General features: G+C 42.6%; 3 protein-coding genes across 3 annotated transcripts; 1 reads left to right on the top strand and 2 right to left on the bottom strand.

The window, feature by feature from the left end:
* Window positions 1-3,959: 3,959 nt before the first annotated feature.
* On the bottom strand, window positions 3,960-11,833 carry LOC120020643 (leucine-rich repeat-containing protein 52-like). Its single transcript, XM_038964351.1, has 2 exons — window positions 11,185-11,833; window positions 3,960-4,306 (listed from the first exon to the last, which is right to left on the bottom strand). Exons 1-2 carry the CDS (start codon window positions 11,831-11,833, stop codon window positions 3,960-3,962), a joined length of 996 nt encoding a protein of 331 aa, XP_038820279.1.
* Window positions 11,834-17,124: 5,291 nt separating this feature from the next.
* On the top strand, window positions 17,125-20,708 carry LOC120020234 (microsomal glutathione S-transferase 3-like). The gene is made up of 6 exons (XM_038963764.1): window positions 17,125-17,237; window positions 18,266-18,394; window positions 18,579-18,652; window positions 19,180-19,237; window positions 19,978-20,050; window positions 20,151-20,708. The coding sequence occupies exons 2-6, from the start codon at window positions 18,278-18,280 to the stop codon at window positions 20,318-20,320; spliced, it is 492 nt and encodes a 163-aa protein (XP_038819692.1). The 5' UTR covers window positions 17,125-17,237; window positions 18,266-18,277; the 3' UTR covers window positions 20,321-20,708.
* A 1,776-nt stretch (window positions 20,709-22,484) lies between these two features.
* On the bottom strand, window positions 22,485-26,475 carry LOC120020642 (flocculation protein FLO11-like). Its single transcript, XM_038964350.1, has 5 exons — window positions 26,370-26,475; window positions 25,095-25,424; window positions 23,607-23,921; window positions 23,335-23,492; window positions 22,485-23,195 (listed from the first exon to the last, which is right to left on the bottom strand). Exons 1-5 carry the CDS (start codon window positions 26,473-26,475, stop codon window positions 23,145-23,147), a joined length of 960 nt encoding a protein of 319 aa, XP_038820278.1. The 3' UTR covers window positions 22,485-23,144.
* Window positions 26,476-26,987: the final 512 nt, after the last annotated feature.

Genomic DNA, 26,987 nt, shown 5'->3' with positions numbered 1-26,987 from the left:
GCCCATGTATAGGCAGGAAGTTGAACAGAGCATCGATTTCTGACATTCCACTTCCTGGTCAGGAAGTGTGCTGCAGAATGACTTCTGTTTCACTCAGAGAAATAATTCAAACAGTTTTAGAAACTAGAGAGTGTTTTCTATCCAATAGTAATAATAATATGCATATTGTACGAGCAAGAATTGAGTACGAGGCCGTTTGAAATGGGCACGATTTAACTGGCTACTCAATACTGCCCCTTGCAGCCATAACAGGTTATTAAGGTTCATACACAGACCTTAGACTGAACATGCATAGTGACTGTATATCATATACACTGTACTGTAGGGACCATGCAGATAGGTACTGTAACCACATACTATGGCTGTTGTATGACATGCAAGTATAATAGCAAACAGCAACCTGTGGTTGAAAATGTGCATTGAGACATCCAAGCATAGCAGGGTAGAGTATGTATTGTATGTACATGAGCAACCTCCAACCTAGACAGACTGACACTATTCTGTAGTCTGTTGGCATACAGACCCTGTGTGGGTGATTATTCAATGAAGGCCAGGCGCCACACAGGCTAAAATGTCATTTTTTGGGTATTGGTCCCTTTAATATTTTCAAAAAGTATCATATCATATTACCGTCATCAAAATGTCCCGAATTGTAACCGCTTTAAATGGACATACATCCATAATTTCAAAGCTCACCACATTGAATCACACATAATTTAAGTGCCCATTTTATAGAGAATGTTACAAACTGGACTATATTGGGACATTGACACATTTTGTGTTGTTTTGGCTCTGTGCTCCAGCACTTTGGATTTGAAATGATACAATGAATACCAGGTTAACGTGCAGACTGTCAGCTTTAATTTGAGGGTATTCTCATACCCTCATGGCAGGTAGCCTAGTGGTTAGAGCGTTGGACTTGTAACTGAGAAGGTTGCAAGATCAAATCCCTGAGCTGACAAGGTAAAAATCTGTTGTTCTGCCCCTGAACAAGGCAGTTAACCCACTGTTCCTAGGCAGTCATTGAAAGTAAGAATTTGTTCTTAACTGACTTCCCTAGTTAAATAAAGGTAAAAAAATCCATATCAGGTGAACTGTTTTGAAATTACAGCCTTTTTTATATATAGTCCCCCAATTTGAGGGGACCAAAAGTATTGGGACGAGTCCACTTATATGTGTATTAAAGTTGTCAAAAGTGTAGTATTTGGTCACATATTCCTAGCACGCAATGATTACGTCAAGCATGTGACTCTACAAACTTGTTGGATGTATCTCCTGTTTGTTTTGGTTTGTTTCAGATAATTTTGTGCCCAATAGAAAATAATGGTAAATAACGAATTATGTCAGATGTTTATATATATATGGAGATTGCATGGCTGTGTGCTTGGTTGTATACACCTGTCAGCAATGGGTATGGCTGATCTAGCCGAATCCACTCATTTGAAGGGGTGTCCACATACTTTTGCAGTGTATCTCTTGGCTCAGACTTGCCTGGTGCTGACTTGAAACAGAGTGTCATAGACAGTGTCACTATAAAAGTAATTTAACTGTAATAACATCTCTGCTTTGATCAGCACACCAGCCCAACAGTCAACGCTACCTCTCCTATTCCTAGAGAACATGCTCCCAGTCGGTTAGATACATCAGAACAGAAGTTATGACATAAATACTGGCTGTACATTAATGTAGTGCATTAACCTTGGGGGCACCTTGGACCCTAGTCTATCTCTGTAACACCCATGTGCATCACCTCCTAGTGTGTGTGTGTGTGTGTGTGTGTGGTAGGGGTGACAAACTGACTTAGGTGCACCAAGTATGTCTCATATTGGCTTCTCTGTCAGTCATATAACTTTATTCCCTCTCACACCCCCACTCCAGCCGATCAATCCTTTGTGTAATGGATATGTCCTCTGACAGCCCCTCAGAGCCAGTGTAATCCAGCCGCAGCCTTTCCTTAGGGCAGCTGTTGTTGTTGGGATGAATGGGGAGACTCACCTAAGTTTATAACAGTCAAGAGTCAGGATCACCGTCAGAGTGAAGCCGGAAGACCGACAGGACAGATAGGGAGTGCAGTGAGTGTTGATCCATGTGATCTGAATTTAGCTTTAAAAAGAAGCCAGTGAATGATAGATGGTCAGTAGTATTCTGAGGGGTTTGGATTAGATTAAAGCTACTGTGCCAAAGTAGGCCTAGTGCTGTGCTTCATAATAATCATTCTGATTCACAGTAGTGTTTTGTGCTATTGCTGTAGAAATAGTTCCGTACTTCAATAAGGCTTTTGGTGCAGTCAGTGCATGTGGAGACAGTTAGGGTGGATGGGACTCTGTGCATTGTACTAACCAGGGACAGCAGGAACACTGGGAATCAATTATCACATTCTGTGTTTACCTGGCCCCACTGAGAGGCCAGCCAGAAAAGCTCCAACAGCATGCTGGGTTAAAGCCAAGTCCATCAGCAGACAGGGCTCTACTTGGGTAATAGTAAAGGGTCAAACTCCCAACACACACACACTCACACTCACACGGGACCAGAGAGGAACAGGGGCCTCATGTATCAATCGTGAGTTAATGTCTCACTAAATAAATCAAAGGCATACAACACTGTATATTTGTATTCTTGTGAACGAGCGTTACAACCCTGCCTAGAAAACGCCCTCCATTCACCTTTTATGATAACAAAAATGCCTTTGCTGTATGATTTGGAGATGTTGGAACTGGGCCATGATAGTTTCTAAAAGAAAGTGCAATGGCAAATGTAATCACATTTCTGTAGAGGTGTGGGAAGAATGTATTAATCTTTTGCAGTGACTTTTTCAAACTAAAATTGCATGCGCCTATAGCGAGTGCCAAACACTGGCCGCGCATTTTGTAAGACTGAATGTCTATTCGAACAATTTAAAAGTAAATGCTACAGCCCACACTTTTATGCAAAAGACGATTTGTTGTTCAATATTTTGTTCATCAATACATGATTCTGTTTCTATCTCCTGCTTTGGCAAAGGCTCTCAGATGAAATAGGCTGTGATGTCGCACTCCTGATAAATGGTATTTGTTGTGTAGCTAATATTTGTTGTGTAGCGGTCATAAACCAGTCATGACATAAACCAGTCATGACATAAACCAGTCATGACATAAACCAGTCATGTCAGAAAAGGAGAGATGTCCTGCAATATGATTATGATTAGGCCTATATAATAAAACAATTAGGAACACCTACTCTTTCCATGACACAGACTGACCAGGTGAATCCAGGTGAAAGCTATGATCCCTTATTGATGTCACTTGTTAAATCCACTTCGATCAGTGTAGATGAAGGGGAGGAGACAGGTTAAAGAAGGATTTTTAAGACTTGAACCAATGAGACGGATTGTGTATGTGTGCCATTCAGAGCTTGAATGGCAAACTTACACATGGCACACATACACATTAAGTGCCTTTGAACGGGGTATGGTAGTAGGTGCCAGGTGCACCGGTTTGTGTCAAGAACTGCAACGCTGCTGGGTTTTTCACGCTCAACAGTTTCCCGTGTGTATCAATAATGGTCCACCACCCAAAGGACATCCAGGCAACTTGACACAACTGTGGAAAGCATTGGAGTCAACACGGGCCAGCATCACTGTGGAACGCTTTCGACACCTTGTAGAGTCCATGTCCCGACGAACTGAGGCTGTTCTGAGGGCCAAAGGGGGTGCAACTCAATATCAGGAAGGTGTTCCTAATGTTTTGTACATTCAGTGTATATGACTATGACCATTCAACTCTCAATCTCAATGACAGTCAGGCACATCTCTGTGTTGTCTCTCGTTTGTCTTTTACAAGGGAGTCAATAGAAATCCCAGTGTGCTCTACTTTGAAGTTTCTTCTTAATCTCTGCCATCCTATGACATCACAGGTTTTGTAGTTCTGTGGGTTCCGAGGCACAGCCGGAAGGGGAGGGGGGGGGGGGGCTACAGGGAGGAGTCAAACCACCATGTGACCAGTGTTTTTCAAACCTCCATTGCCATGTGGATTTGCATCGTGACGACCCCCACTCCCCGTGCCAGGTCCTGCGCCCTGCTCCACCTCGTCCTCGGGGTCCATCTGCTCGCTCTTCTTCTTGACGTAGCGTTCGTACAGCACCATGACCACCCCGATGGCCCACGCAGACACCGTGCCCGCCGCGAAGATGATGAAGCCGATGGCGACGAAGAACAGGTAGTCCCACGATCCCAGGCCCTGGTGGCACCGCGACCGCAGCTGCAGCCCCAGCTCACCCAGACGCTGCCCCCGCAGGTCAGAAGGACCCCCGCACACCGTCTGGCCCTCGTCTGGAAAAGAGAACACAGCACAGGTGGGGGTTAATGACATTACTTACGTAAGTCATACTAGAACTTGCATTGGTGATACAGCAGTAAAAGCCTTTCACTAGCTGTAATGATTAGAGGTTTTCTTCAGCATGTCACGTGACCAGTAAAAACTCTGGGTCCTAGTTATAGGCTACACTAGTGCAGACTGTTTTTCCTGGTCAGGTCACATGACCAGGAAAGAGTGCGGGCCCTAGTAGTCATTGCAATTAGTACTGAGCCTATACAGTATTACCAGAACAAGAACAACTAACTGACACCATTATTATGATCAATTCCCTAACCCTAACTTGAGCATTACTCTTAGGACTAGGCCTGCTAAGGTTAAGACAACAGTAGTAGTTTGTTTTTCTCTATAAAAGCTGATGTGGGAAATATTCTAAGTCAGATGCATTAGTCAGCACACTGTGTACACATAATAATGTTGGAAATGTTCTTTGAAGTGTTGCCAGTGTTGGGGAGCGCGTAGGTTACCCACCCATGGAAGGAGATATCAATATTATATTTCATCAAATAGAGATCTCTGGCCTGTTGAATAATTCATACACATTACATTATATAGTTTTACATAACCTTCATGAGAGATGGATAACACACACACACACACTCCCGACTGAAATATCTTTCCATTTGCAGCTATAATAAAAACGACCATGTAAGAAAACAGTACCTGCTAAATCATTTTTTATTGCTAGATATTGCTCCACTGTTGGACATAGAAGCATAAGCATTTCGCTGCCCCTGCGATAGCATCTGCAAAACTGTGTATGCGACCAATAAATGTTGATTTGTTTCCCTTATCAGAAAATAACCGAATAGGAGTGACAGCCTGCTATTGGTGTGCTGTTACGTTGATATTACATTACACCAAGTTCAAGGCTTTTGAATAATTCAAGACGATTTCAGCCCCTCTGGATTTCACTGGGTAACTCTGTCTTTTGTGTCTGACTGGTACGGTACAGTTAGCATGGCTTTTCATCTTCTAAGCTGCCTGGCTCCAACAGGCTCCTAGTTGGATCATAACTAAGCCCCTCACTCACTCAGAATTCGTGAATCTCAATAGAAAAGGTGATGTTTGTTTTGAATGTCAGAACAGGGAACTGCTGTTCTGTAGCTTCAAACACCTGACTGACAGGTGACACCTACTGTGCGGGGGAAGAGGAAATGTGTTTTGGGATGCAAATAGTTTGATTTAGTACGTTGGTCTAATAACAGATGCTATCGATCTAATGATGCTAATACTGTGTGTGTGGCTGCCTGGGTATCATGTAAAAGACCCCGTTTGTTAGGGGTAATATTTCAGAAGAAGAAAAAAGCCTGGAATGTGCTTGCAATACCCGTCGTGTTGGAGAATTTCAAAGGACACGCTTTAATTTGCTTTTGTTTTCGCAGCTTTTTGTGTTGGGGGGGGGATCTCTCTCGGGATGAGATCAAGCGACTTTAGCTTTTTATGCCTGGCTGCCTGGCTGCCTGGCTGGCTGACTGACCGGCTGGCTCTGCTCTGTTCTGTATTCTGTGTTTCATGCCAGCAGACTTTGCTCTGGCTTATTTTGCCCAACAGAACCTGTGCAGGCAGGCTTTGTCCATACATTGTGCATGTATGGACTTTTTGAGGAAATGGAGACATACAGTATGTTGTGCTAGTTTCACTTTAGAGACATTTCAAATCCTTAAGTACAAATCTGAATGGAGCTACTGTAATGGCAGATTTCCTCCTCTTCGTCTGAAGAGGAGGTGTAGCAGGGATCGGACCAAAGCGCAGCGTGGTTAGTGTTCATCATGACTTTAATTAAGACAATAAACGTGAACACTACAAAATACGAAAACAACAAATGTGAAAAACCGAAACAGTCCTATCTGGTGCATAGACACAAAGACAGAAGACAACCACCCACAAACCCCAACACAAAACAGGCTACCTAAATATGGTTCCCAATCAGAGACAACGCAAAACACCTGCCTCTGATTGAGAACCATATCAGGCCAATATGATAAACCTAAACATAGAAACACAGAACATAGACTATACCCACCCAGCTCACGTCTTGACCAACTAAATAAAGACTAAACAAAGGAAAATAAGGTCAGGAACGTGACAGCTACAGACAATGATATGTACTGAAACAGAATAGCACAAGGGAAGGTCCATAATATATCCGATTTACATCAAATGAATACTTAGTGTTCCATTGTAGAAATCCACACCATATATTCTTGATTTGTCTTAGCCTACATCACAACTGACCCTTTGCTCTCCGTCTTTGATTATTTAATTAAAGGCAGGGCAGATGCATAACCGAGTATATAAGGGGGTACATAACTACTAATGGAGTTAGGGATAAGGGATAACAACAGAGACAGGCCTAGATTTCCTGTTGCCTCCAAAGACATTCCATTTTGTCTTCAAATGCCATGAGAGTTTAGAAACGAATTTAGCAGCACAGATGTGTGACACACACAGCACTACACTTGGAACTGTCCTCTGACCTAGCTAGCCTCAGACCTCCTGGCACCACTACAGTAGCACTCATTTCAATAATACAACACGCTACCCTCCTCTTCCCAGTGAACATGAAGTACTCCTTCCACTTCCTCTACTTAGCTAGAGTTCATTCTCTCCCCAAGGCATGGAAGCCCCCGGGCCACCCTCTCACCCCCCTTTGTGGCCGACATCAAAGGAGAGGCTTCCTCTCCCCGTCCCGTCCACACACCACGCTATTCCTAGCGTCTCTCCGTATATAACTACTAATTACAGGCAGTATGCTAATCTTCAGGAGGCGAGACAGCAGTGGAGAATCTGTTAGTTCCTTCTGTGAGTTTTTCTTCCCTTCTTCCTTCTATCAATGCATTATTTCTAAGCTGCTGAGAGAACGACAGGCGGTGCCTCTCCGAACAGGTGAGATCCAGACGGCTGATGGTGACGATCAAAAACACGGCTTCTCTATACACCTTCTGTCCTTCTGCTTTATACAGTACCCCCCCCCCCCCCCGGAGCGAGTCCCCCGTGTGCGTGCATGTGTGTGTTCTCCCTTTCTGGAAGCTGTGACTGGAAGGGACTCCGCTCCAAATGAAAGCAGACAAAGGCAGTAAGCAGCAGGAAGTAGAAGAGCTCTTACAGGACTAGTTTAGGATTCTGCCTGAGCTGCAGAGGAGAGGATGACGAGCTGGTCTGTGTGCGCGTTTGATGGGGGATGCCTGTTAGTAAGTGTATCATGGTGTGACAGGCTCTTGCTCAGCGAGATGCACTATAAATACAGTTGAAGTCGGAGGTTTACATACACTTAAAACTCGTTTTTCAACCACTCCACAAATTTCTTGTTAAGAAACTATAGTTTTGGGAAGTCGGTTTTGACATCTACTTTGTGCATGACAAGCCATTTTTCCAACAATTGTTTACAGACAGATTATTTCACTTATAATTCACTGTATCACAATTCCAGTGGGTCAGAAGTTTACATACGCTAAGTTGACTGTGCCTTTAAACAGCTTGATAAATTCCAGAAAATGATTTAGAAGTTTAGAAGTTTCTGATAGGCTAATTGACATAATTTGAGTCAATTGGAGGTGTACCTGTGGATGTATTTCAAGGCCTACCTTCAATTTCAGTGCCTCTTTGCTTGACATCAAGGGAAAATCCAAAAGAAATCAGCCAAGACCTCAGAAAAATAATTGTAGACCTCCACAAGTCTGGGTCATCTTTGGGAGCAATTTCCAAACGCTTGAAGGTACCAAGTTCATCTGTACAAACAATAGTACGCAAGTATAAAAACCATGGGACCACGCAGCCGTCATACCGCTCAGGAAGGTGACGCGTTCTGTCTCCTAGAGATGAACGTACTTTGGTGCGAAAAGTGCAAATCAATCCCAGAACCACAGCAAAGGACCTTGTGAAGATGCGGTAGGAAACAGGTACAAAAGTATCTATATCCACAGTAAAACGAGTCCTTTATCGACATAACCTGAAAGGCCACTCAGCAAGGAAGAAGCCACTGCTCCAAAACCGCCATAAAAAAAAGCCAGACTACGGTTTGCAACTGCACATTGGGACAAAGATCGTACTTTTTGGAGAAATGTCCTCTGGTCTGATGATACAAAAATAGAACTGTTTGGTCATGCTGACCATCGTTATGTTTGGAGGAAAAAGGGGGAGGCTTGCAAGCCGAAGAACACCATACCAACCGTAAAGCCCGGGGGTGGCAGCATCATGTTGTGGGGGTGCTTTGCTGCAGGAGGGACTGGTGCAGTTCACAAAATAGATGGCATCATGAGGCAGGAAAATGATGTGGATATATTGAAGCAACATCTAAAGACATCAGTCAGGAAGTTAAAGCTTGGTTGCAAATGGGTCTTCCAAATGGACAATGACCCCAAGCATACTTCCAAAGTTGTGGCAAAATGGCTTAAGAACAACAAAGTCTAGGTATTGGAGTGGCCATCACAAAGCCTTGACCTCAATCCTATAGAAAATGTGTGGGCAGAACTGAAAAAGCGTGTGCGAGCAAGGAGGCCTACAAACCTGACTCAGTTACACCAGCTCTGTCAGGAGGAATGAGTCTAAATACACCCAACTTATTGTGAGAAGCTTGTGGAAGGCTACCCGAAACGGTTGACCCAAGTTAAACAATTTAATGGCAATGCTACCAAATACTATTGTGTATGTAAACTTCTGACCCACTGGGAATGTGATGAAAGAAATAAAAGCTGAAATAAATAATTCTCTCTACTATTATTCTGACATTTCACATTCTTAAAATAAAGTGGTGATCCTAACTGACCTAAGACAGAGCATTTTTACTTGGACTAAATGTCAGGAATTGTGAAAAACTGAGTTTAAATGTATTTGGCTAAGGTGTATATAAACTTCCGACTTCAACTGTAGCTACCCTTTTGTGTATTGACACATCCCAAAAAAGCAGGGAATACCACTCCAAACTGAACAAAGCCAAAAGCGGTTGTACAGTACATTAATCTGTCAAGATACAAGAATACAACAGAAAAAGAATCAATCCTTATTCAAAAGAAATGTTGTTGCATAGGTAACCGACTGGATTTGAACCCAAGTCTATCGCGCACAACAAGACTGTTAGGCCACTGAGCTAAAGGCCTAAGGCACTAACTGAGGTGTTCAAGTCTAAGGCAAGGTTACTGATCACATGAGCGTGGTTCCCTGAGGCACGTTCGTTACATATAGGCATATACACTGAGTATACCAAACATTAAGAACACTTCATAATATTGAGTTGCACCTCCCGCCCCCCTTTTGCCCTCAGAACAGCCTCAACTGGACGGGGCATGGACTCTACAAGGTGTCGAAAGCGTTCCACAGGGATGCTGGCCCGTGTTGACTCCAATGCTTTCCACAGTTGTGTCAAGTTGGCTGGATGTCATTTGGGTGGTGGACCATTCTTGATACACACAGGAAACTGTTGAGTGTGGAAAAACCCAGCAGCATTGCAGTTCTTGACACAAACCGGTGCGCCTGGCACCTACTACCATAACCCGTTCAAAGGCACTTATATTTTTTGGCTTAACCATTCACCCGCTGAATGGCACACACACACAATCCATGTCTCAATTGTCTCAAGGCTTAAAAATCCTTCTTTAACCTGTATCATCCCCTTCATCTACACTGATTGAAGTGGATTGAACAAGTGACATCAATAAGGGATCGTAGCTTTCTCCTGGATTCATCTGGTCAGTCTATGTCATGGAAAGAGCAGGTGTTCATGTTTTGTATACTCCGTGTAGTTTGTTGATTGAAGTGTTTCCGGTTGGTGGGGCATGTGCAGGTGGACACAGGTGGAGATTCACTGGTCATTTCACGTCTAGACACTGTGGGTTTTTGGATTAGGCCTTAATTGCATGCGTGAATGAAGGAATAAGAGAAAGGTTCCTCAGTACGTCTCTCATTTCGGTCGTGTGTTATTTGATCGTCGACAATTGCTGTTAGGTTTAGCCTCCACTATCACCTGTTTCAAAACTTATCCTAGGCCCCATGATGCAGGCAACCGCGCATGAAATGTATGCAGTAAAGAAATACATGTAACTGTCAAAATAAAGGAAACACCCAGATAAAGTGTCTTAATAGGGTGTTGGTCCACCACGAGCCAGAACAGCTTCCATGTGCCTTGGCATAGATTCTACAAGTGTCTGCAAACTCTACTGAAGGGATGCAACACCATTCTTCCCCAAGAAATTCCATCATTTGGTGTTTTGTTGATGGTGGTGGAAAATGCTGTCTCAGGCACCACTCCAAAATCTCCCACAAGTGTTAAATTGGGTTGAGATCTGGTGACTGAGACACACACACACTTTAAAACCCCCCTATGCTCATTTGAGACCCCTCTTTCAAACTCACTGAAGAACCTGAGCTTTTTCCATAAATCAGCAGCTTATTTTCTAAACTGCTGAGACAACGACAGATGGTGCCTCTCAAAACAGATGAGATCCAGACGGCTGATAGTGACGATCAAAGGGACTGAGCTCATAGCTTACAACACAGCGTGTGGTTGTGAAAGTGAAATGCTTTCAGTGAGCACTTCAGGAGTGTGAACACCCTAAAATAAGTAAATAAGTCAATCAAATCAATGATGAGAGAATAGTCAGATTAACTGATAACTGACACAGGCATGGGGGTGTAGCAGGAAGATTGGCTTGCTGTGAACTAAGAGGTTGTGAGTTCAAATCCCAGGAAAGGACAAGTTGAAAAATAATTACTGTATAAATGAACATGCACAATGTCAATGTTGGTCAAATATGTAACCACAAAGAACAGATAAAATGTTATAGTTCCATATTCTATCTGGATGTGTATTTCTCTCTGAAAGTGCATACAGTTTTACCTTGAAACTTGAATCCCTCAATGTGGATCCAAAGACAGAGGTCTTCATTGTCGCAGTCGCAGCTCCAAGGGTTCCCGCTGAGGCCGACAGAGCGCAGGGTGGGCAGCCCGATGAGAGAGCTGATGTTGAGCACCGTCAGGTTGTTTCTACTCACGTCCAGCACCTGCAGCGCCGAGGTCTCCGCGAAACCGTCTGGGTGAATGTCCGACAGGCCGGGGTTGTCCGTCATCCTCAGCATCACGAGGCTGGACAGCGGCCCGAACGTCCTGTCCTCTATCCGCGTCAAGGTGTTGAAGGACAAATCCAGGTAAGCAAGTTTCCGCAGGTTACCGAATGTGGACTCCGAAATCTCCGTCAGTGAATTGTTGCTACAGTCCAAATACACCAAGTCCGACAGGTAGTTGAGCTGAAGCGGTGGTAGCTCAATGATGCGGTTGTTGGAGATGATGAGCTGCCGCGTGGAGAGCGGCATTTCGGTGGGGAAGGTGGTGAGGTGCTGCCCGGCGCACTGGACCACCAGCTGGTCATCGCACACGCAGCGGGCCGGGCATCCCGCCGTCAGAGCCGGGGACGGGGCCACCCCCATGACGAGGATCAGCAGAATGATGAGCCGCAAGGATTGCGCACTGGGCTGCAGGGCAAGACGCATGACACCGCCAAGGGCTTCATCAATTCCGTTTGTACAAACCACCCACTGGGGACAGACGTCAGTTCAACGTCTAGTTTTTACATTTGTTTGGTAATTGAATCCACAAAAATGTCACCATGTCATTCGATTAAGGTTAAAAGTTGGATGAAAAAAATACGAAATCCCCTTATGTTGATGACTTTTGGCAAATCCAATAAGTTTTCCACGTTGATTCAAAGTCATCACATATAATTTGATGGTTGAAATGACATGGAAACAACGTTGATTCAACCAGTTTTTGCCCAGTGGGCACGCCGTCGCATTCTTCATTGATAGCATATGTCCTCTGACAGTTATCAGTTAATGTTAATGCTATTAACCAGGCCTATTTAAAATTATCCAATTATAGTTACCTTATATTGAGGTTTGTTGTTGGCCACTTGTCCTCGCAAGTTGTCATTGTAGTTCATTCTGAGAGTCGCCTCGCGTTTGGGTTTTCGCGCGTATTCATTATAGTGGTTATGCAGGACTCAAGACGCCCGAGCTCTCCTCTCAGTTCCAATTCTCTGGTATTCGATTTGGTCGATTAGAACATTTTTCCTCCAGTATCAATCATTTTTGCGTAACAAACTGCCATTTGAACTCACTGTGCAGGAGAGTTCATTGGTGCGTCGTAGCCAAGTGTTATACTGGTATTTTGGTATCCTGCAAGCGTGGTGGATGGAGTGACTGCCTTCTCTGAAACTGAGCCACGAATGAGAAGGTGGTCGGTTTGGTGTGCTCACTGCTCACGCGTTGCATTGAGTGTGTGGGGAGAGAGAGGAGCTCAAGAAAGCATAAACAACTGGAGTCAAGCTGTCACACAAACTAGAAGAGGTTACCTAATTCTACCAATGTACACAAAGCTTTCTAGAAATAAAATGCCCAAGTTGTAGCCAATTGTGACAATTGTGACCTATAATGACCCAACATAATACTCTATTTATCTCAGTGTAATAATAATAATAATTCATTACATTTGTAAAGCGCTTTTCTCAGAGCCAAAGCGCAAAAAAATAAATAGGTTTCTGGGGGTAACTAGCCCTTCTAAGCGCAATGTCTAATTGCTGACACAAAAAAGCAACATTTGGGAAAAATTGGTATGTGGATGAAGGTCATTCTCAGGTGAATAAACTATAAAGGGGAATAAATGGCTACAGTTGACACTTTAGTTATTTCATGAAATGTTGTTTTTAGAAACGGGGCGTTTTTTAAAGTACTGGGGTAACTATAACCCCCCGTGGGGTAAATGGCATAGGGTTTAAGATTATGGCATAGGGTTCAAATCCATTTCATCTGTTTTATTTAGAAATTCTTTAGTAAGTCATACTTAAAAGCTAAGTCTATTTGTCTTGTTTTAATTATTTAAATAAAATATGGGGGGAAATGGTGTTGCACATGTCACCATTAATTTCTGCACTATGAGGAGATTTGATGTAAAGTCCCTCTTTTTAACTCACCTGCACATTCCTTTTCTTTGTTGTTCCTTTTCTATACAATCAATTATGTACAATTGCACTAAATATTATTTGAGTAATGCAAGATTTTAAATCCCAGCGGTCTTTAAAATAACATTCAGAAGCAAAAGGTTTTCAATAGTTGTTTATAATTGGGCTCCTGAGTGGCACAGCTTTCTAAGGCACTGCACCTCAGTGCTAGAGGCGTCCCTACAGACACCCTGGTTCGAATCCAGGCTGTATAACAACTGGCCGTGATGGAGAGTCCCATAGGGAGGTGCACAATTGTCCCAACGTCGTCCGGTATAGGCCGTCATTGTAAATAAGAATTTGTTCTTAACTGACTTGCCTAGTTAAATAAAGAAAGAAAAAAAACTATTCATTGGAATGGAATATAACATTTAATAACAATGACTTAACTAATTAATTCAGTGTAACATTGATGTGGCAACTCCATCCCCAGTAAAATTGGTGCCCACCTCAACTGCTCACACCTAATCTAGTCCCCACCTGAGAGAAGCCAATTGAAAAGCTCTTTCCTAAAAACGTAGCTAGCGATCTAGCTATATGACATAAAATGCTGTGTAAAATAGCTAAAAGGCTATAAATTAACATTAACTGTAAAGCTATCAGTCACTAGTGGAAACATTTACAACTGCAATTAAGTTATGTTATCTTTTTAATGTATTTTACCTCAGACAATCTGGTAATAAGGTTGCTAGCTAGCCCTCCTAGCAGCTTATGCTAACTAGCTAGCTGGCTAGCATTTACTGCTAGTGAAGTTGCTAGCTAGCAAGTAAGCATTAACTAGCGCTAACGGTGCCAGTCATTGTCTAAATGACAAATAGAAACACATTCATAACCATAAAGGGGCAACTAGCCCCCAGGGGCCTAGTAGGGGGGCGAGTTGCCCACAAAACACATATTGCTACTTTACTCAAAAAGTATCTAAATTTTTCTGTCTAAACAAGTGGATTATTTATCTTAAAGGCTTTCCTACTTGTATATTTTAAAAATATATACAGATCTAACTTCATTGGAATATATCTACAACTTCTTTTTTTAAATAATAAAATACATCAATTTACCACAAAATCGTTTTGTTGAAAGTTGTGCTAACATAATTGCAAAAGGGTTTTCTAATGATCAATTAGCCTTTTAAAATGATAAACTTGGATTAGCTAACACAACGTGCCATTGGAACACAGGAGTGATGGTTGCTGATAATGGGCCTCTGTATGCCTATGTAGATATTCCATTAGAAATCAGCCGTTTACAGCTACAATAGTCATTTACAACATTAACAATGTCTACACTGTATTTCTGATCAATTTGATGTGATTTTAATGGACATAAAAAATTGCTTTTCTTTCAAAAACAAGGACATTTCTAAGTGACCCCAAACTTTTCAACGGTAGTGTATGTCCCTGCTTCAAAAAGAACAAAGAGGCATCAAAAATATTTGTGCATTTATTCACACTTCTCATAAGGGGATAGTCACAATCCTTTCTTTGAGACCAGTCTCAAAGCTTCTGCCATTCAGAAAGTGTACTTTGGCTGCTGTTTACTGAGAATATAGTGCCATCTAGTGTGGTAGTATTGTTAAATCACTACCTCTTGTAAAACAGGATTCCATTTCCTTTGATCAACAGATAGAATGCACATTGAATGTATGCATTCAGTTGTTTACATTTTATATTGAGAATAATTAAGTATAAAATGAGGAATTAGAATACTAAAATGGACATGAAACGTCTTATCACAGTATAACATGTCAGCATTTTGGTCAGAGAGTTGGTCATCCATGGTCACCCAGTGGTGTGATGAGATATTGTGTAAAACAAAGAATTTTAAGATGATCTGCACAGTAGGCTATGTTGATTAGCTAGATAGGTAGCCAGTTTAAGTGGAAAGATTCCAATAATTTTTCAAATTAAATGCCAATATGCCAACATTCCATATAAACAATGCAGACAATCAGTACCAGTCAGAAGTTTGGACACACCTACTCATTCAAGGGTTTTCTTTATTTGTACTATTTTCTTCATTGTATAAAATGAAATAACACATATAGAATCATGTAGTAACCAAAAAAGTGTTAAACAAATTAATGACAGCTTTGCACACTCTTGGCATTCTCTCAACCAGCTTCATGAGGAATGCTTTTCCAACAGTCTTGAATGAGTTCCCACATATGCTGAGAACTTGTTGGCTGCTTTTCCTTCACTCCGCGGTCCAACTCATCCCAAACCATCTCAATTGGGTTGAGGTCGGGTGATTGTGGAGGCCAGGTCATCTGAGGCAGCACTCCATCACTCTTTCTTGGTAGCCCTTACATAGCCCTTACACAGCCTGGGGGTGTTGGATCATTGTCCTGTTGAAAAACAAATGATTGTCCCACTAAGCGCAAACCAGATGGGATGGCATATCGCTGCAGAATGCTGTGGAAGCCATGCTGGTTAAGTGTGCCTTGAATTCTAAATAAATCACAGACAGTGTCCCCAGCAAAGCACCCCCACACCATCACACCTCCTCCTCCATGCTTCACAGTGGGAACCACACATGCAGAGATCATGCGTTAACCTACTCTGCATCTCAAAAAGACAGTGATTAGAACCAAAAATCTCAAATTTGGACTGACCAAAGGACACATTTCCACCGGTCTAATGTCCATTGCTCGTGTTTCTTGGCCCAAGTAAGTCTCTTCTTCTTATTGGTGTCCTTTAGTAGTGGTTTCTTTGCAGCAATTCGACCATGAAGGCCTGATTCACGCAGTCTCCTCTGAACAGTTGATATTGAAATGTGTCTGTTACTTGAACACTGTGAAGCATTTATTTGGGCTGCAGTTTCTGAGGCTGGTAACTCTAATGAACGTATCTTCTGCAGCAGAGGTAACACTGGGTCTTCCATTCCTGTGGTGGTCCTCATGAGAGCCAGTTTCATCATAGCGCTTGATGGTTTTTGCGACTGCACTTGAAGAAACTTTCAAAGTTCTTGAAATTTTCCAGACTGACTGACCTTCATGTTTTAAAGTAATGATGGACTGTCATTTGTGTTTGCTTATTTGATCTGTTCTTGCCATAGTGGACATTTTCCAAATAGGGCTATCTTCTGTATACCACCCCTACCTTGTCACAACACACCTGATGGCTCAAACACATTAAGAAGGAAATAAACTCCACAAATTTACTTTTAACAAGGCACACCTGTTAATTGAAATGCATTCCAGGTGACTACCTCATGAAGCTGGTTGAGAGAATGCCAAGAGTGTGCTTACTTTGAAGAATATAAAATATAAAATGTATTTAGATTTTTTTAACACTTGTTTAAATGATTCCATATGTGTTATTTCATAGTTTTGATGTCCAATATTATTCTACAATGTAGAAAATAGTAAAAAAATAAAGAAAAACCCTTGAATGAGTAGGTGTGTCCAAACTTTTGACTGGTACTGCATATTTATACAGAACTTGTGAATAAAACATGTATAAACTGTATTCATAATTATATGACAATGTTGTAGGTTAAAATTCTATTACACAATTTCTGATATATCACATTCCTTACTTAAAAGCAGTAAATTCATCACCTATGCCTCTACTAACATTTAGACTGGTTTGGATTTCTCCCTTACCACAAAGGCTGCCCTTTTCATACTATTCTGGAACGTTGAGGGTTTATGCCAGCCTCTCTAGTATTTTAATAGGATCTCTATGGTTGTGAGTGAAATATAGCCCTGTTTAAACTCATTAGGAAGTTTCACACTCCCCCACCTATATTATGGTATGGTCCATGAACTCTACCCCACTAAGTGAAAGCACCACGCCTCTCCTGTGTGTTAATATGTGACTCATCTATGCAGGAGCAGAAGAGACAGGATTACTGACAGGAATAATACTTGCGAGCATTATTCAGATCATCATTTACAGGTAAATACAATTTATTTAACAAGTAGTATTCAAAATGATGTGTTGTTGCTGGATATAATGCTAAGTAGTATTCAAAATGATGTGTTGTTGCTGGATATAATGCTAAGTAGTATTCAAAATGATGTGTTGTTGCTGGATATAATGCTAAGTAGTATTCAAAATGATGTGTTGTTGCTGGATATAATGCTAAGTAGTATTCAAAATGATGTGTTGTTGCTGGATATAATGCTGAGTAGTATTCAAAATGATGTGTTGTTGCTGGATATAATGCTGAGTAGTATTCAAAATGATGTGTTGTTGCTGGATATAATGCTGAGTAGTATTCAAAATGATGTGTTGTTGCTGGATATAATGCTAAGTAGTATTCAAAATGATGTGTTGTTGCTGGATATAATGCTGAGTAGTATTCAAAATGATGTGTTGTTGCTGGATATAATGCTGCACTCCTAGTTCTCCATTGGCTTGACCTTATTTTGGGAGATTTTAGCACACCGAGTTTAACTGCATTTACCCGGTTGAAAATGCGTTGTTATGCGCATTTAATGTTTTCCCTGGTAACTTTTATGTACTACACATACATCGATGATATTTCGAATCAAGCAGCCTGGTCTCATATACTACGTAACATGGTAAACGTAAATCTGGGACTCTCAAATAGTATGATATGTTATGTTTGGTATAGTTACTTAAGGCAAAAAGTTGGGTGGTTAATCTGTTTTATGAATGTATGTTTACTATGTCTACCCCTGCGTCCAGGTTGAATCAAGGGGTAAAACTTTGGTATGGGTAAAGGGTTTTTAGTAGCCTAGTTACGCCGTAAACTAGGCTACAAATATACAGAATAAGTACATTTCATATTTGCATAGAAGCCTATGCTCCATGGCAGTGTAATAGCTTTCATGTAATGTCCTTTAAAACATAGGGCCTACTAACTAATCTGTTACCTGATTGGATTGAACTTTCAACCAGTATCTTATCTACAGTGAAAGTGGGATAGACCAACTCACCTATGTATTTTCCTCTTGCAGATCAGTGCCAGGATGGTTGTGCTGTCTAAAGAATATGGGTTTGTCGTTCTCACTGGGGTTGCCAGCATAGTCATGATCGGCCACCTCGCCGTGAAAGTTGGCAAAGCCCGCAAGAAGTACATGATCAAAGTGAGTGGCCCAGGACAGCTAAATGGATACGGCTTACCATGTGACTTCCTCTGACCAGGAAACAATTTGGGCTCAGCCTTAAAGAAGGACCCAGTTATCCTAACCTCACTAGTAGGCCTACTGTGTGTTTGCTAAGAAAACCTCTCTGGATGGTTTACCTAATCTTCTCTTCTCTGTTGGACAGTACCCTCAGATGTACAGCGATGACCCAGAAACCGGAAATATCTTCAATTGCATCCAGCGGGCCCATCAGAACACGTATGTAGTAATACTATAGTATTGTAACGACCCCGGGTTTATAAGCGCGGAAATCGACTCTGCCGCACGAGCATGCTTTTGCGGCACAGTCGATAACGCGCCGGACCTCGGGCTAGAAGGTCGAGGGTTCGAGACCTGCTCCCTGCCTGTTTCATTACATTGGTGTCAGAAGTGATCGGAACTTGCATCCACGACAGTGCGTGTGCTTGGCCGGTGAGCGCGTTCCTGTAAGACGTAGAGTCGCAAGCTAGCGTGAGGACGTGCTCTTTGAAAGGAGGGAGTAGTGTAACGACCCTGGGTTTATAAGCGCGGAAATCGACTGCCGCACGAGCATGCTTTTGCGACACAGTCGGTAGCGCGCCGGACCTCGGGGTCGAGGGTTTGAGACCTGCTCCCTGCTGTTTCATTACAGTATGTACATGTAGTAAGTAGCTGACAGAGTCAGCAGAGAGAACACGAGATGTTTTCACACACAAAGTTAACATTTCTTGTTGTGATATTAACTAATAGTTATTATTTCTTTACAGCCTGGAGATCTACCCTGCCTTCCTCTTCTGTCTCACCATCGGTGGCCTGCATAGTCCTGTAATTTGACTTCCATTTATTAATTTACTCTATGTTAGATTCACATACCGTGCATGCCAGACTGTACAGCTGATTAGTCAAAGTATATTCGGAAGCACACTCATCTGTGTCTTTGCAAAATTTGATTCCCATTCATTAATCCTTAAGACTCTAAAGTGGGGTTTTCCGATGGTCATACCAAGGGTCATTTAGCTATTTGATTTGGAATTTTAGGACCCCTTTAGGTATAAAATAGAACATAAAATACGATTATCTGATGAAACATTGAATTTGGCCTTACTGCTATTAGCCCATAGAAACACATTGAATACAAATTCATACATGTAAAAACAAGTAGTAAAAAAGTAATCAAAAAGAAGTTAGTTTTAAAGTGTCTGTCCTATATCTGAGCGATATAAGAAAGATCAGAAAATGATGTGAAAATGTTTTCACCTATATTTAACACTTTTTTAGCCAAACCTCGGGGCGCTACAGATGTTTTTGTGAGAAGACCGATTTTTGGGATGTTTCATGGACTGACAAACAAACACCGCTGTAGCTCCCACCACAGATGTGGAAGACCACCATTGGCGAATGCGCTGGATTGAGATACAGCCCATGCTTAAACAGACACATTTTGATGGAGATTTTTATTATTATACTAACTAGATTTCCTCGGGGTCGCGGACATCGACTTGAGGGGATTTTAAGGCATTAAGAGTCTTCTGTAGTATACTAACAGGGAGCCTTGTGTGTTACAGCGCCTAGTCAGTGGTCTTGGAATGACATGGGTTATAAGCAGGGAGATCTACGCATACGGATACTCCACTGGAGGTAAGACAACTGATAGATATGCTTATAATACAATAGTTGATTAAAACAAAACAATATGGCAGCCATTACTCAAGGGTTTTGTTCTATGTTATCCTTCCAGATCCTAAGAAAAGGATGCGCGGGGCGTTCGGGAACATTGCTCTGCTGGGCATGATGCTGATCGTAGCCAACTTTGGCAGAACCCTGTTGGGCTGTGGTGACTGGGTGTGGTCTGGGATGAGACCGGGGATGAGGTTCTCAGCTCCCCTTCCTGCTACCATTCCCCAGTAAGGTACTGCAACCCCATCTGACCCCAATCTAATAGTAGTAGAATGTCCGTTGTGGGCATCCATACATGTGTATGGCATATGTAGAAAGACAGAGTTCAGTAAACGTGGAAACAGACAACCACTGCTGTTTGTGCCTCATTCCATAACTACACCACCTCAACTGACCCCTGACCCACTGCTGAACACTGACAGGCCCAGAGAACCTTCTGCAACAAACGACAGAGGCGGCACATGCTTCACCACGCTGATTAACCTATTCTTTGTGAGCGTGATGTTTTAATACATATATTTGCCAAAACTGTATCCTTAATGAAATAATAATGAATAAAATGACCATGGGAAATATTAAATATTTTTATTTGGTTCTATCGTGGACTTAAATGCTGGTATCCATGGCCATGTGTGAAATGTGTGTTTTAATGCTGGTATCTATGGGCGTGTGTGAGATGTGTGTAGGTGTATTAGAAAAAGGTTGCCAAGAGGTTAATGTGTGAGGGATGTGTTTGTCCTCATTGTTCTGAGCTGCAAAGTTGTCCAAAGTTCACACACCACCTCTAAGTCTACATGCAGGCACAAAAAACACACTATTATTACCTTAGCCATTAGGCAATTTCTGTCCTTGATTTGTTGAATAGCTTTGGATTAAGGCTGGGGACTGTACTAAGTAACAATACAATAACTCTCTGAACTTGTGAATCACTCATCTGCTGAAGAGTCGAAAGCACACAGCTAAAAGGGTTTCAGTTTTATTATCAAACAATGGAACAAGTCCTTAAAACATATTTCTTACAGTTAACTCTGCAACTGTATATCATCCTATATCACTTTAGGCACTTACAGGTAAATCACAAGTGAAACAGTGTAAATATGATTTGTTGCAGTGCAAGACAAAACATGTCATTTTCAATCTAGATGTCATTTAAAACCTCATAGTTCTTAGACATACATTGCTCTGTTTCTGCATTTTAGTATTTCCAATTTGCAAATCTAAAGGATCATTTTGTGAGACATAACTATCAACTGAATAGTTAATAAATATGTAAGTGTACATTTTGCATTCACATTTTGATAATACTAACATTTTTCATCATTTGTGTTTCACAAAGTTCCTTAACCAATCACTTTCACATGAAAGCACCATTGTGTGACCACTGTTGGTGAACCCAACATTTCACCTCAAAGTAAAGTCTTGAAATTGGATCAAACCTTGTAGATATGTTTTATCTTTAGATATTTTTACCCCAATTTCGGGAGAAGGTTGAGTCATGCGTCCTCCGAAACATGACCTGCCAAACCGCGCTTCTTAACACCCGCCTGCTTTACTCAAAAGCCAGCCACACCAACGTGTCAGACGAAACACCATTCAACTGATGACGAAGTCTACCGGCAGGCGACCAGCCTGCTACAAGGAGCCAAGTAAAGCTCCCCCTGGCCAAACCCTCCCCCAACCCAGACAACGGTGGGCCAATTGTGCACTGCCCTATGGGACTCCTGATTACAGCTGGTTGAGATCCAGCCTGGGATCGAACCCAGGTCTGTAGTGATGCCTCTAGCACTGTGATGCAGTGCATTAAACCGCTGCCCCACCCAGGAGGCCTAGATATGATTTTTAATCAAGTCACCCTTATTGGAGGGGACCCCCTTTCTGTCACTACCCCCTAAAAAATTTACTTCTTTCTGTACATTGGTTAAATGTTTTTTTATTTTACCTTTATTTAACTAGGCAAGTCAGTTAAGAACAAATTCTTATTTTCAATGATGGCCTTGGAACAGTGGGTTAACTGCCTTGATCAGGGGTAGACCGACAGATTTTTACCTCAATCTTGCAACCTTTCGGTTACTAGTCCAACGCTCTAACCACTAGACTACCCTGCCTTTTTGGGGTTACAATTACAGAATCTTTACCGGCTCTCATGCAAGTAAGACCAAGGATGGGTGTTTTTCAAGAAACTCAATCCCTTGTTAAGACAACCCACTAGGCATTCTGGTTTGAAAGAATACTTCACTCATGGGGCGGCAGGTAGCCTAGTGGTTAGAGCGTTGGGCCAGTAACCGAAAGGTTGCTGGAGCTAATTCCTTTTCTGACAAGGTAAAAATCTGTCGTTCTGCCCCTGAACAAGGCAGTTAACCCACTGTTCCTAGGCCGTCATTGTAAATAAGAATTTGTTCTTAACTGACTTGCCTAGATAAATTTAAAAAAATGTTTTGCCAGTTCATGGATTAGAATAGTCCCATAACATGGAGACTGGTGAACATTTAAATCACCTAAGGTCCCTCTACAGTAAGCATCTTTCACTCCCTGTCTATTTTCCCTCTATCATGGTCCTTGGCAACAACATCAAATGTGGCATTGTATTTTCTTTATACATTACCAATTCATTGGGAACTCCACTTCCACTGATATCCCCTAGAGGGCACTGTGACTGTTTCTAATACACAATAAAGTGGTCTGTGCTGTGTATGACCTGTATAAGGAGGGGAGGGGGGGTACATTACAAAGAACAAAACAGACCTCTGTGCAGATGAAACGTCTGAAAGCTTCAAAGGGAATAATGATGGTGTTGGCCAAATGTCGAAACGGAGCCTCTGATGTCCTAATACTGCAACCCCTGATTGGGTATTGAATGCCTTCTAATTGTTAACATAATACAATCAAATTGGAAACTGCTCAGCAGGGGGAATCATAGTGAGACAACATGGGCGCTGGCCGAGGGCCTCCAGTCCAGTCAAAAGCTTTGCCAGGATCCTAAACGGTGGCCGATTGGGTGTGCTGTGTAGCTGGGCTAGAAGTAAAGTTGACTGTTGATGATGAGAGGTTTCCGTCATCAGTAGGTGTAAGTGTATCTGGAAAGTGGTGTGCCTTCCATCAAGTCATCCTGGACAGGAAGACAAGACTAGGACGAGTTAATGTTTAAAAACACTATATCACTTCAAATTCATCGAAATCATATATCCCACATCAAATGACATGCCATAGAAGACCTGACTCTAACATGTCCAGTAGAGGATGCTCACCATGGGCAGATCCTGCAGCCGGTGGAAGTCAGGGTGGTCGGTCCGTTGGCGGAATTTGAGGAAGAGGACAACAGAGACTATGGCTGTGGTGATGATAAATATAGAGACCAGGCTAGCCAGCAAAGGATCCAGAGAAGAGTGGATGTGTGGCCCTTTGTCTGAAACAAAATGTCAAATGCTTTGATTGATTCATTGGCTAATTTGTTGTGTCATTTGCTATCTGGATAATCAGTGAATTAGTTGATCGGTTAATTGGTCAATTATCACCTTACCCTCATCTCCAACGGTGAGCTCTGATGGAACCTCCTGGTGAGGCGGGCCGGCAGGGACATGTACTGGGGCGGAGGTCTTGGGGTGCTCCGTGGTGAGGGTTTGGGTTGGGGCAGGGGTCAGTGCTGGGGTGCTGGGTTGGACAGAGGACTGGATTGGTGTTAAAACATGGGATGGAGGTGGGGTGGTATCTAAAACAGGAGGAGTAGAGGTGGTGAGGTGGCCTCCAGCAGGGACAGGGTAGGTTGTGTCCCCTAGGGTGGAGGGCAGTCCTGCAGGGGAGGTGCTCTTTACAGGGGACGAGGAGGAGGAACTGTCTGAGAGAAAGTCCCAGAGAAATAGAATTACAACAGTATTATACATTGAGTGTACTAAACATGAAGAACACCTGCTCTTTGCAAGACATAGACTGACCAGGTGAATACAGGTGAAAGCTAAGATCACTTATTGATGACACTTGTTAAATCCACGTCAATCGGTGTAGATGAAGGAAGAGGAGACAGGTTAAGGAGGATTTGTAAGCCTTGAGACAATTGTGATATGGATTGTGTATGTGTGCCATTCAGAGGTTGAATGGGCAAGACAAAAGATTTAAGGACCTTTGAACGGGAAATGGTAGTAGGTGCCAGGTGCACCGGTTTGTGTCAAGAACAGCAACGTTGCTGGGTTTTTCACGCTCAACAGTTTCCGGTGTGTATCAAGAATGGTCTACCACCAAAAGGACATCCAGCCAACTTGACAAAACTGTGTGAAGCATTGGAGTCAACAAGGGCCAGCATCCCTGTGGAACGCTTTCGACATCTTGTAGAGTCCATGCCTCTACGAATTGAGGCTGTTCTGATGGCAAAAGCAGGTGGGTCGGAACCCAATATTAGGAAGCTGTTCTTAATGTTTTGTACACTATGTATATAAACTGTATTACATAGTGTACACATACAGCATCTCTAAGGAAGATACAGAGAAAGGTTCTGCAATGCCAAGCCTTTTTTCATGTACCATCATTCCTGATTCTCCTAAATGAGGCTCGACTTATTATTTGAAATCAAAAGGAGAGGAATTAGACAAAGAAAGCAAGTATGTGAGCAAGAGAGAGAGAGTGGGATAGAGCGAGACTGAAATGTGGATGCTGTTATGTAACATTGTGTGTTTTTTCAGTGTCAGGCAGAAGAGGTGTCAGACACAGAAGACACGCTCAGCATCGACAGAGAGAGTTATATTTGTCCGTCCAGTAAAACGATAGTTCCTACATCACGTTGCCACATCCCACTCTACACCCCTCAACTTTCTATACCACTGGTATGCTGCCTGGCGGTGGGTTGGAGCCTGAGGCAAGCTTCTGTGTTTGCAAACAAGCAGCTTTAGCAGAATGCGGCTCTCTATTTTCAGACTGTACACAGTCCACTGGTACGAGCTACCTCTGGGTAACCATGGGGAATATAGGCAGGCTTAATGTCTCTGATAGAAGTCAAATATCCTTTGGGTTACTGTACCTGCGAGAGTGGCGTTGTCTTGGGTGGCGGTAATGGTGTTGACTGTGTATGCAGGTGCAGGCAGAGATGTGGTCATCTGATTGGTCACAGCCATGTCATCCCAGTCACCAGCATCTGTAACAAACTCTGATTGAAGCAGCCTGTCGCCGTCAATAAAAGCTGATTTGGTTGGGGCTCCATTCGCTTGGTCTGGAGAGGTCTGTTTGGCAGGACTTGGCTCTGGCTCCTCCTCATCTTCATTGACCAATGGGAGGACTGGGGATGCAGTGGACACGCCCTCATGCTGGAGGGCGCCTGGGGTGACAACATGGGGCAAAGAAATGCTCTGACCTGCAAGAAAAGAATGATGATGTCACTGTAGGAATAGAATGTTCTGGTGTTTCATTTTGTTGTGAATAGATGAAGAAGCTAATAGACATTACAAAAACATGACTGGGAAATAAGTAGGAAAATCATATCATTAGGCCTACAGCATGTGTTTCCAGGGTAACTGTGTGACACATGCAGCTGATGAACAGAAGTGAAAGTTGTTCTGTAATTAATGTCAACAACACAATTTGGGATGAGTGACCTCTGGTCACACATTATGTTCTACACATAATGCTTGATTATATGTTTGAGAAATTCTAAGAGTATTCCTACAGGCCCATTATATCAATAGAAACTTCCTTCACTATAATAAACTGATAATAACCCGCACTGACATGCAGTCCTAGTGTATAACCAATCAATAAACACTGCCAAATAAAATAGGTAACATTAGGCTACATCTAAATGTAACCTACATTATACAGATTGTCCTACTGTCATCAGAACATACTGCGATGACAAGGTAGACTGAATGTGGAGCACAAAATATTGCTCTGCTCAGCGGGCTGTCTACTCTAAACACATTAGACACACTGTTGACACCTAGGCCTACCCTTTATCTCCGATGAACTGGTAAAGATCACCAACGCGCAAAGCAGTAGATTATTTTCAATATTCATTTCACTTGATGCTTTCCGTGGACTAAACGTTCAACGGCCTTAACGCCAGTTATCTTCTTCTTTGCTGGAGCGTGTTCTTTTCTGTTCTTTCCGTTAGATTAGTTGACAGTGAACATCACTGCTAAAAATACATACAGGGGTCTGGCATTGGAGAGAAGGGGTGTGGTTGATATGTGAAGCGCGTCGCGCAATGTCAGTCTCAAATGTTTTGCCCAGCTCCGTCAGGACGACGTCTGTCGATGGAACTCAAAGCTCACAGTGTGTTCTGAATGTGTCACCGTCTCACCGCCATGCCCGTGGCCCCCCTTAACGTTGAGGGGGCGTGCCACCCCCCAGCTGTCACTGCTGCACCGCGTGCCCTCTGCTCCGTGCACGCGGGGTAAAACACTCATTTCTGGGCACTCCTTAATCAGAAATACTGATAGGCCCTACACAGGTAGAGTTATAGATCTGTTGTAAAGATTCACTATGTTTAAATGCTTGTAAGAAAATGATATAGATCTGACACAGAAGGTTGGTGGCACTTTAGTTGGGGTTGATGGGCTTGTGGTAATGCCTGGAGCGGAATTAGTGGAATGGTATCAAACACATCAAACAGGTGTTTGATGCCATTCCATTTGCTCCTTTACGGCTGTTATTATGAGCCGTCCTCCTCTCAGCAGCCTCCTGTGATAGACTGTTGGATAGACCAGCATTTCCTCTTAAACATTTAACGTTCGCCTAATCTACCAACAGAGGTCAGTGTTTCAACATGATCCTGTCATGCGCTGCTGGACCTGTTGGTTTGTGGTCAGTACCATGGTCAGCACGTGTAAATCACAACAGGACAATGAATGCTGAAAACCTTTCCCGACAACTCACTTTTGACCTTGACCTGGAGTAGGCTAGCCTATTGGCAGGGGCC

Source organism: Salvelinus namaycush, chromosome 25 (assembly GCF_016432855.1).
Source record: "Salvelinus namaycush isolate Seneca chromosome 25, SaNama_1.0, whole genome shotgun sequence".
Taxonomy (NCBI): domain Eukaryota; kingdom Metazoa; phylum Chordata; class Actinopteri; order Salmoniformes; family Salmonidae; genus Salvelinus; species Salvelinus namaycush.
Note: the sequence above shows the minus strand (reverse complement) of the source record. Positions and strands in the feature narration are given on the sequence as shown.

Bases quoted from the DNA above. Each gene is read 5' to 3' on its own strand.
- LOC120020643 (XM_038964351.1), bottom strand. From the start codon at position 11,833: ATGCGTCTTGCCCTGCAGCCCAGTGCGCAATCCTTGCGGCTCATCATT. The intron at 4,307-11,184 runs GTAAAACTGTAT...TCTCTTTTCCAG, and splicing joins TGAGGGATTCAAGTTTCAAG to ACGAGGGCCAGACGGTGTGC.
- LOC120020234 (XM_038963764.1), top strand. From the start codon at position 18,278: ATGGTTGTGCTGTCTAAAGAATATGGGTTTGTCGTTCTCACTGGGGTT. The intron at 18,395-18,578 runs GTGAGTGGCCCA...TCTGTTGGACAG, and splicing joins GCAAGAAGTACATGATCAAA to TACCCTCAGATGTACAGCGA. The intron at 19,238-19,977 runs GTAATTTGACTT...TGTGTGTTACAG, and splicing joins TCGGTGGCCTGCATAGTCCT to CGCCTAGTCAGTGGTCTTGG.
- LOC120020642 (XM_038964350.1), bottom strand. From the start codon at position 26,475: ATGAGTGTTTTACCCCGCGTGCACGGAGCAGAGGGCACGCGGTGCAGC. The intron at 23,493-23,606 runs GTAAGGTGATAA...ATTTTGTTTCAG, and splicing joins GCTCACCGTTGGAGATGAGG to ACAAAGGGCCACACATCCAC. The intron at 23,196-23,334 runs GTGAGCATCCTC...CTTCCTGTCCAG, and splicing joins GGCTGCAGGATCTGCCCATG to GATGACTTGATGGAAGGCAC.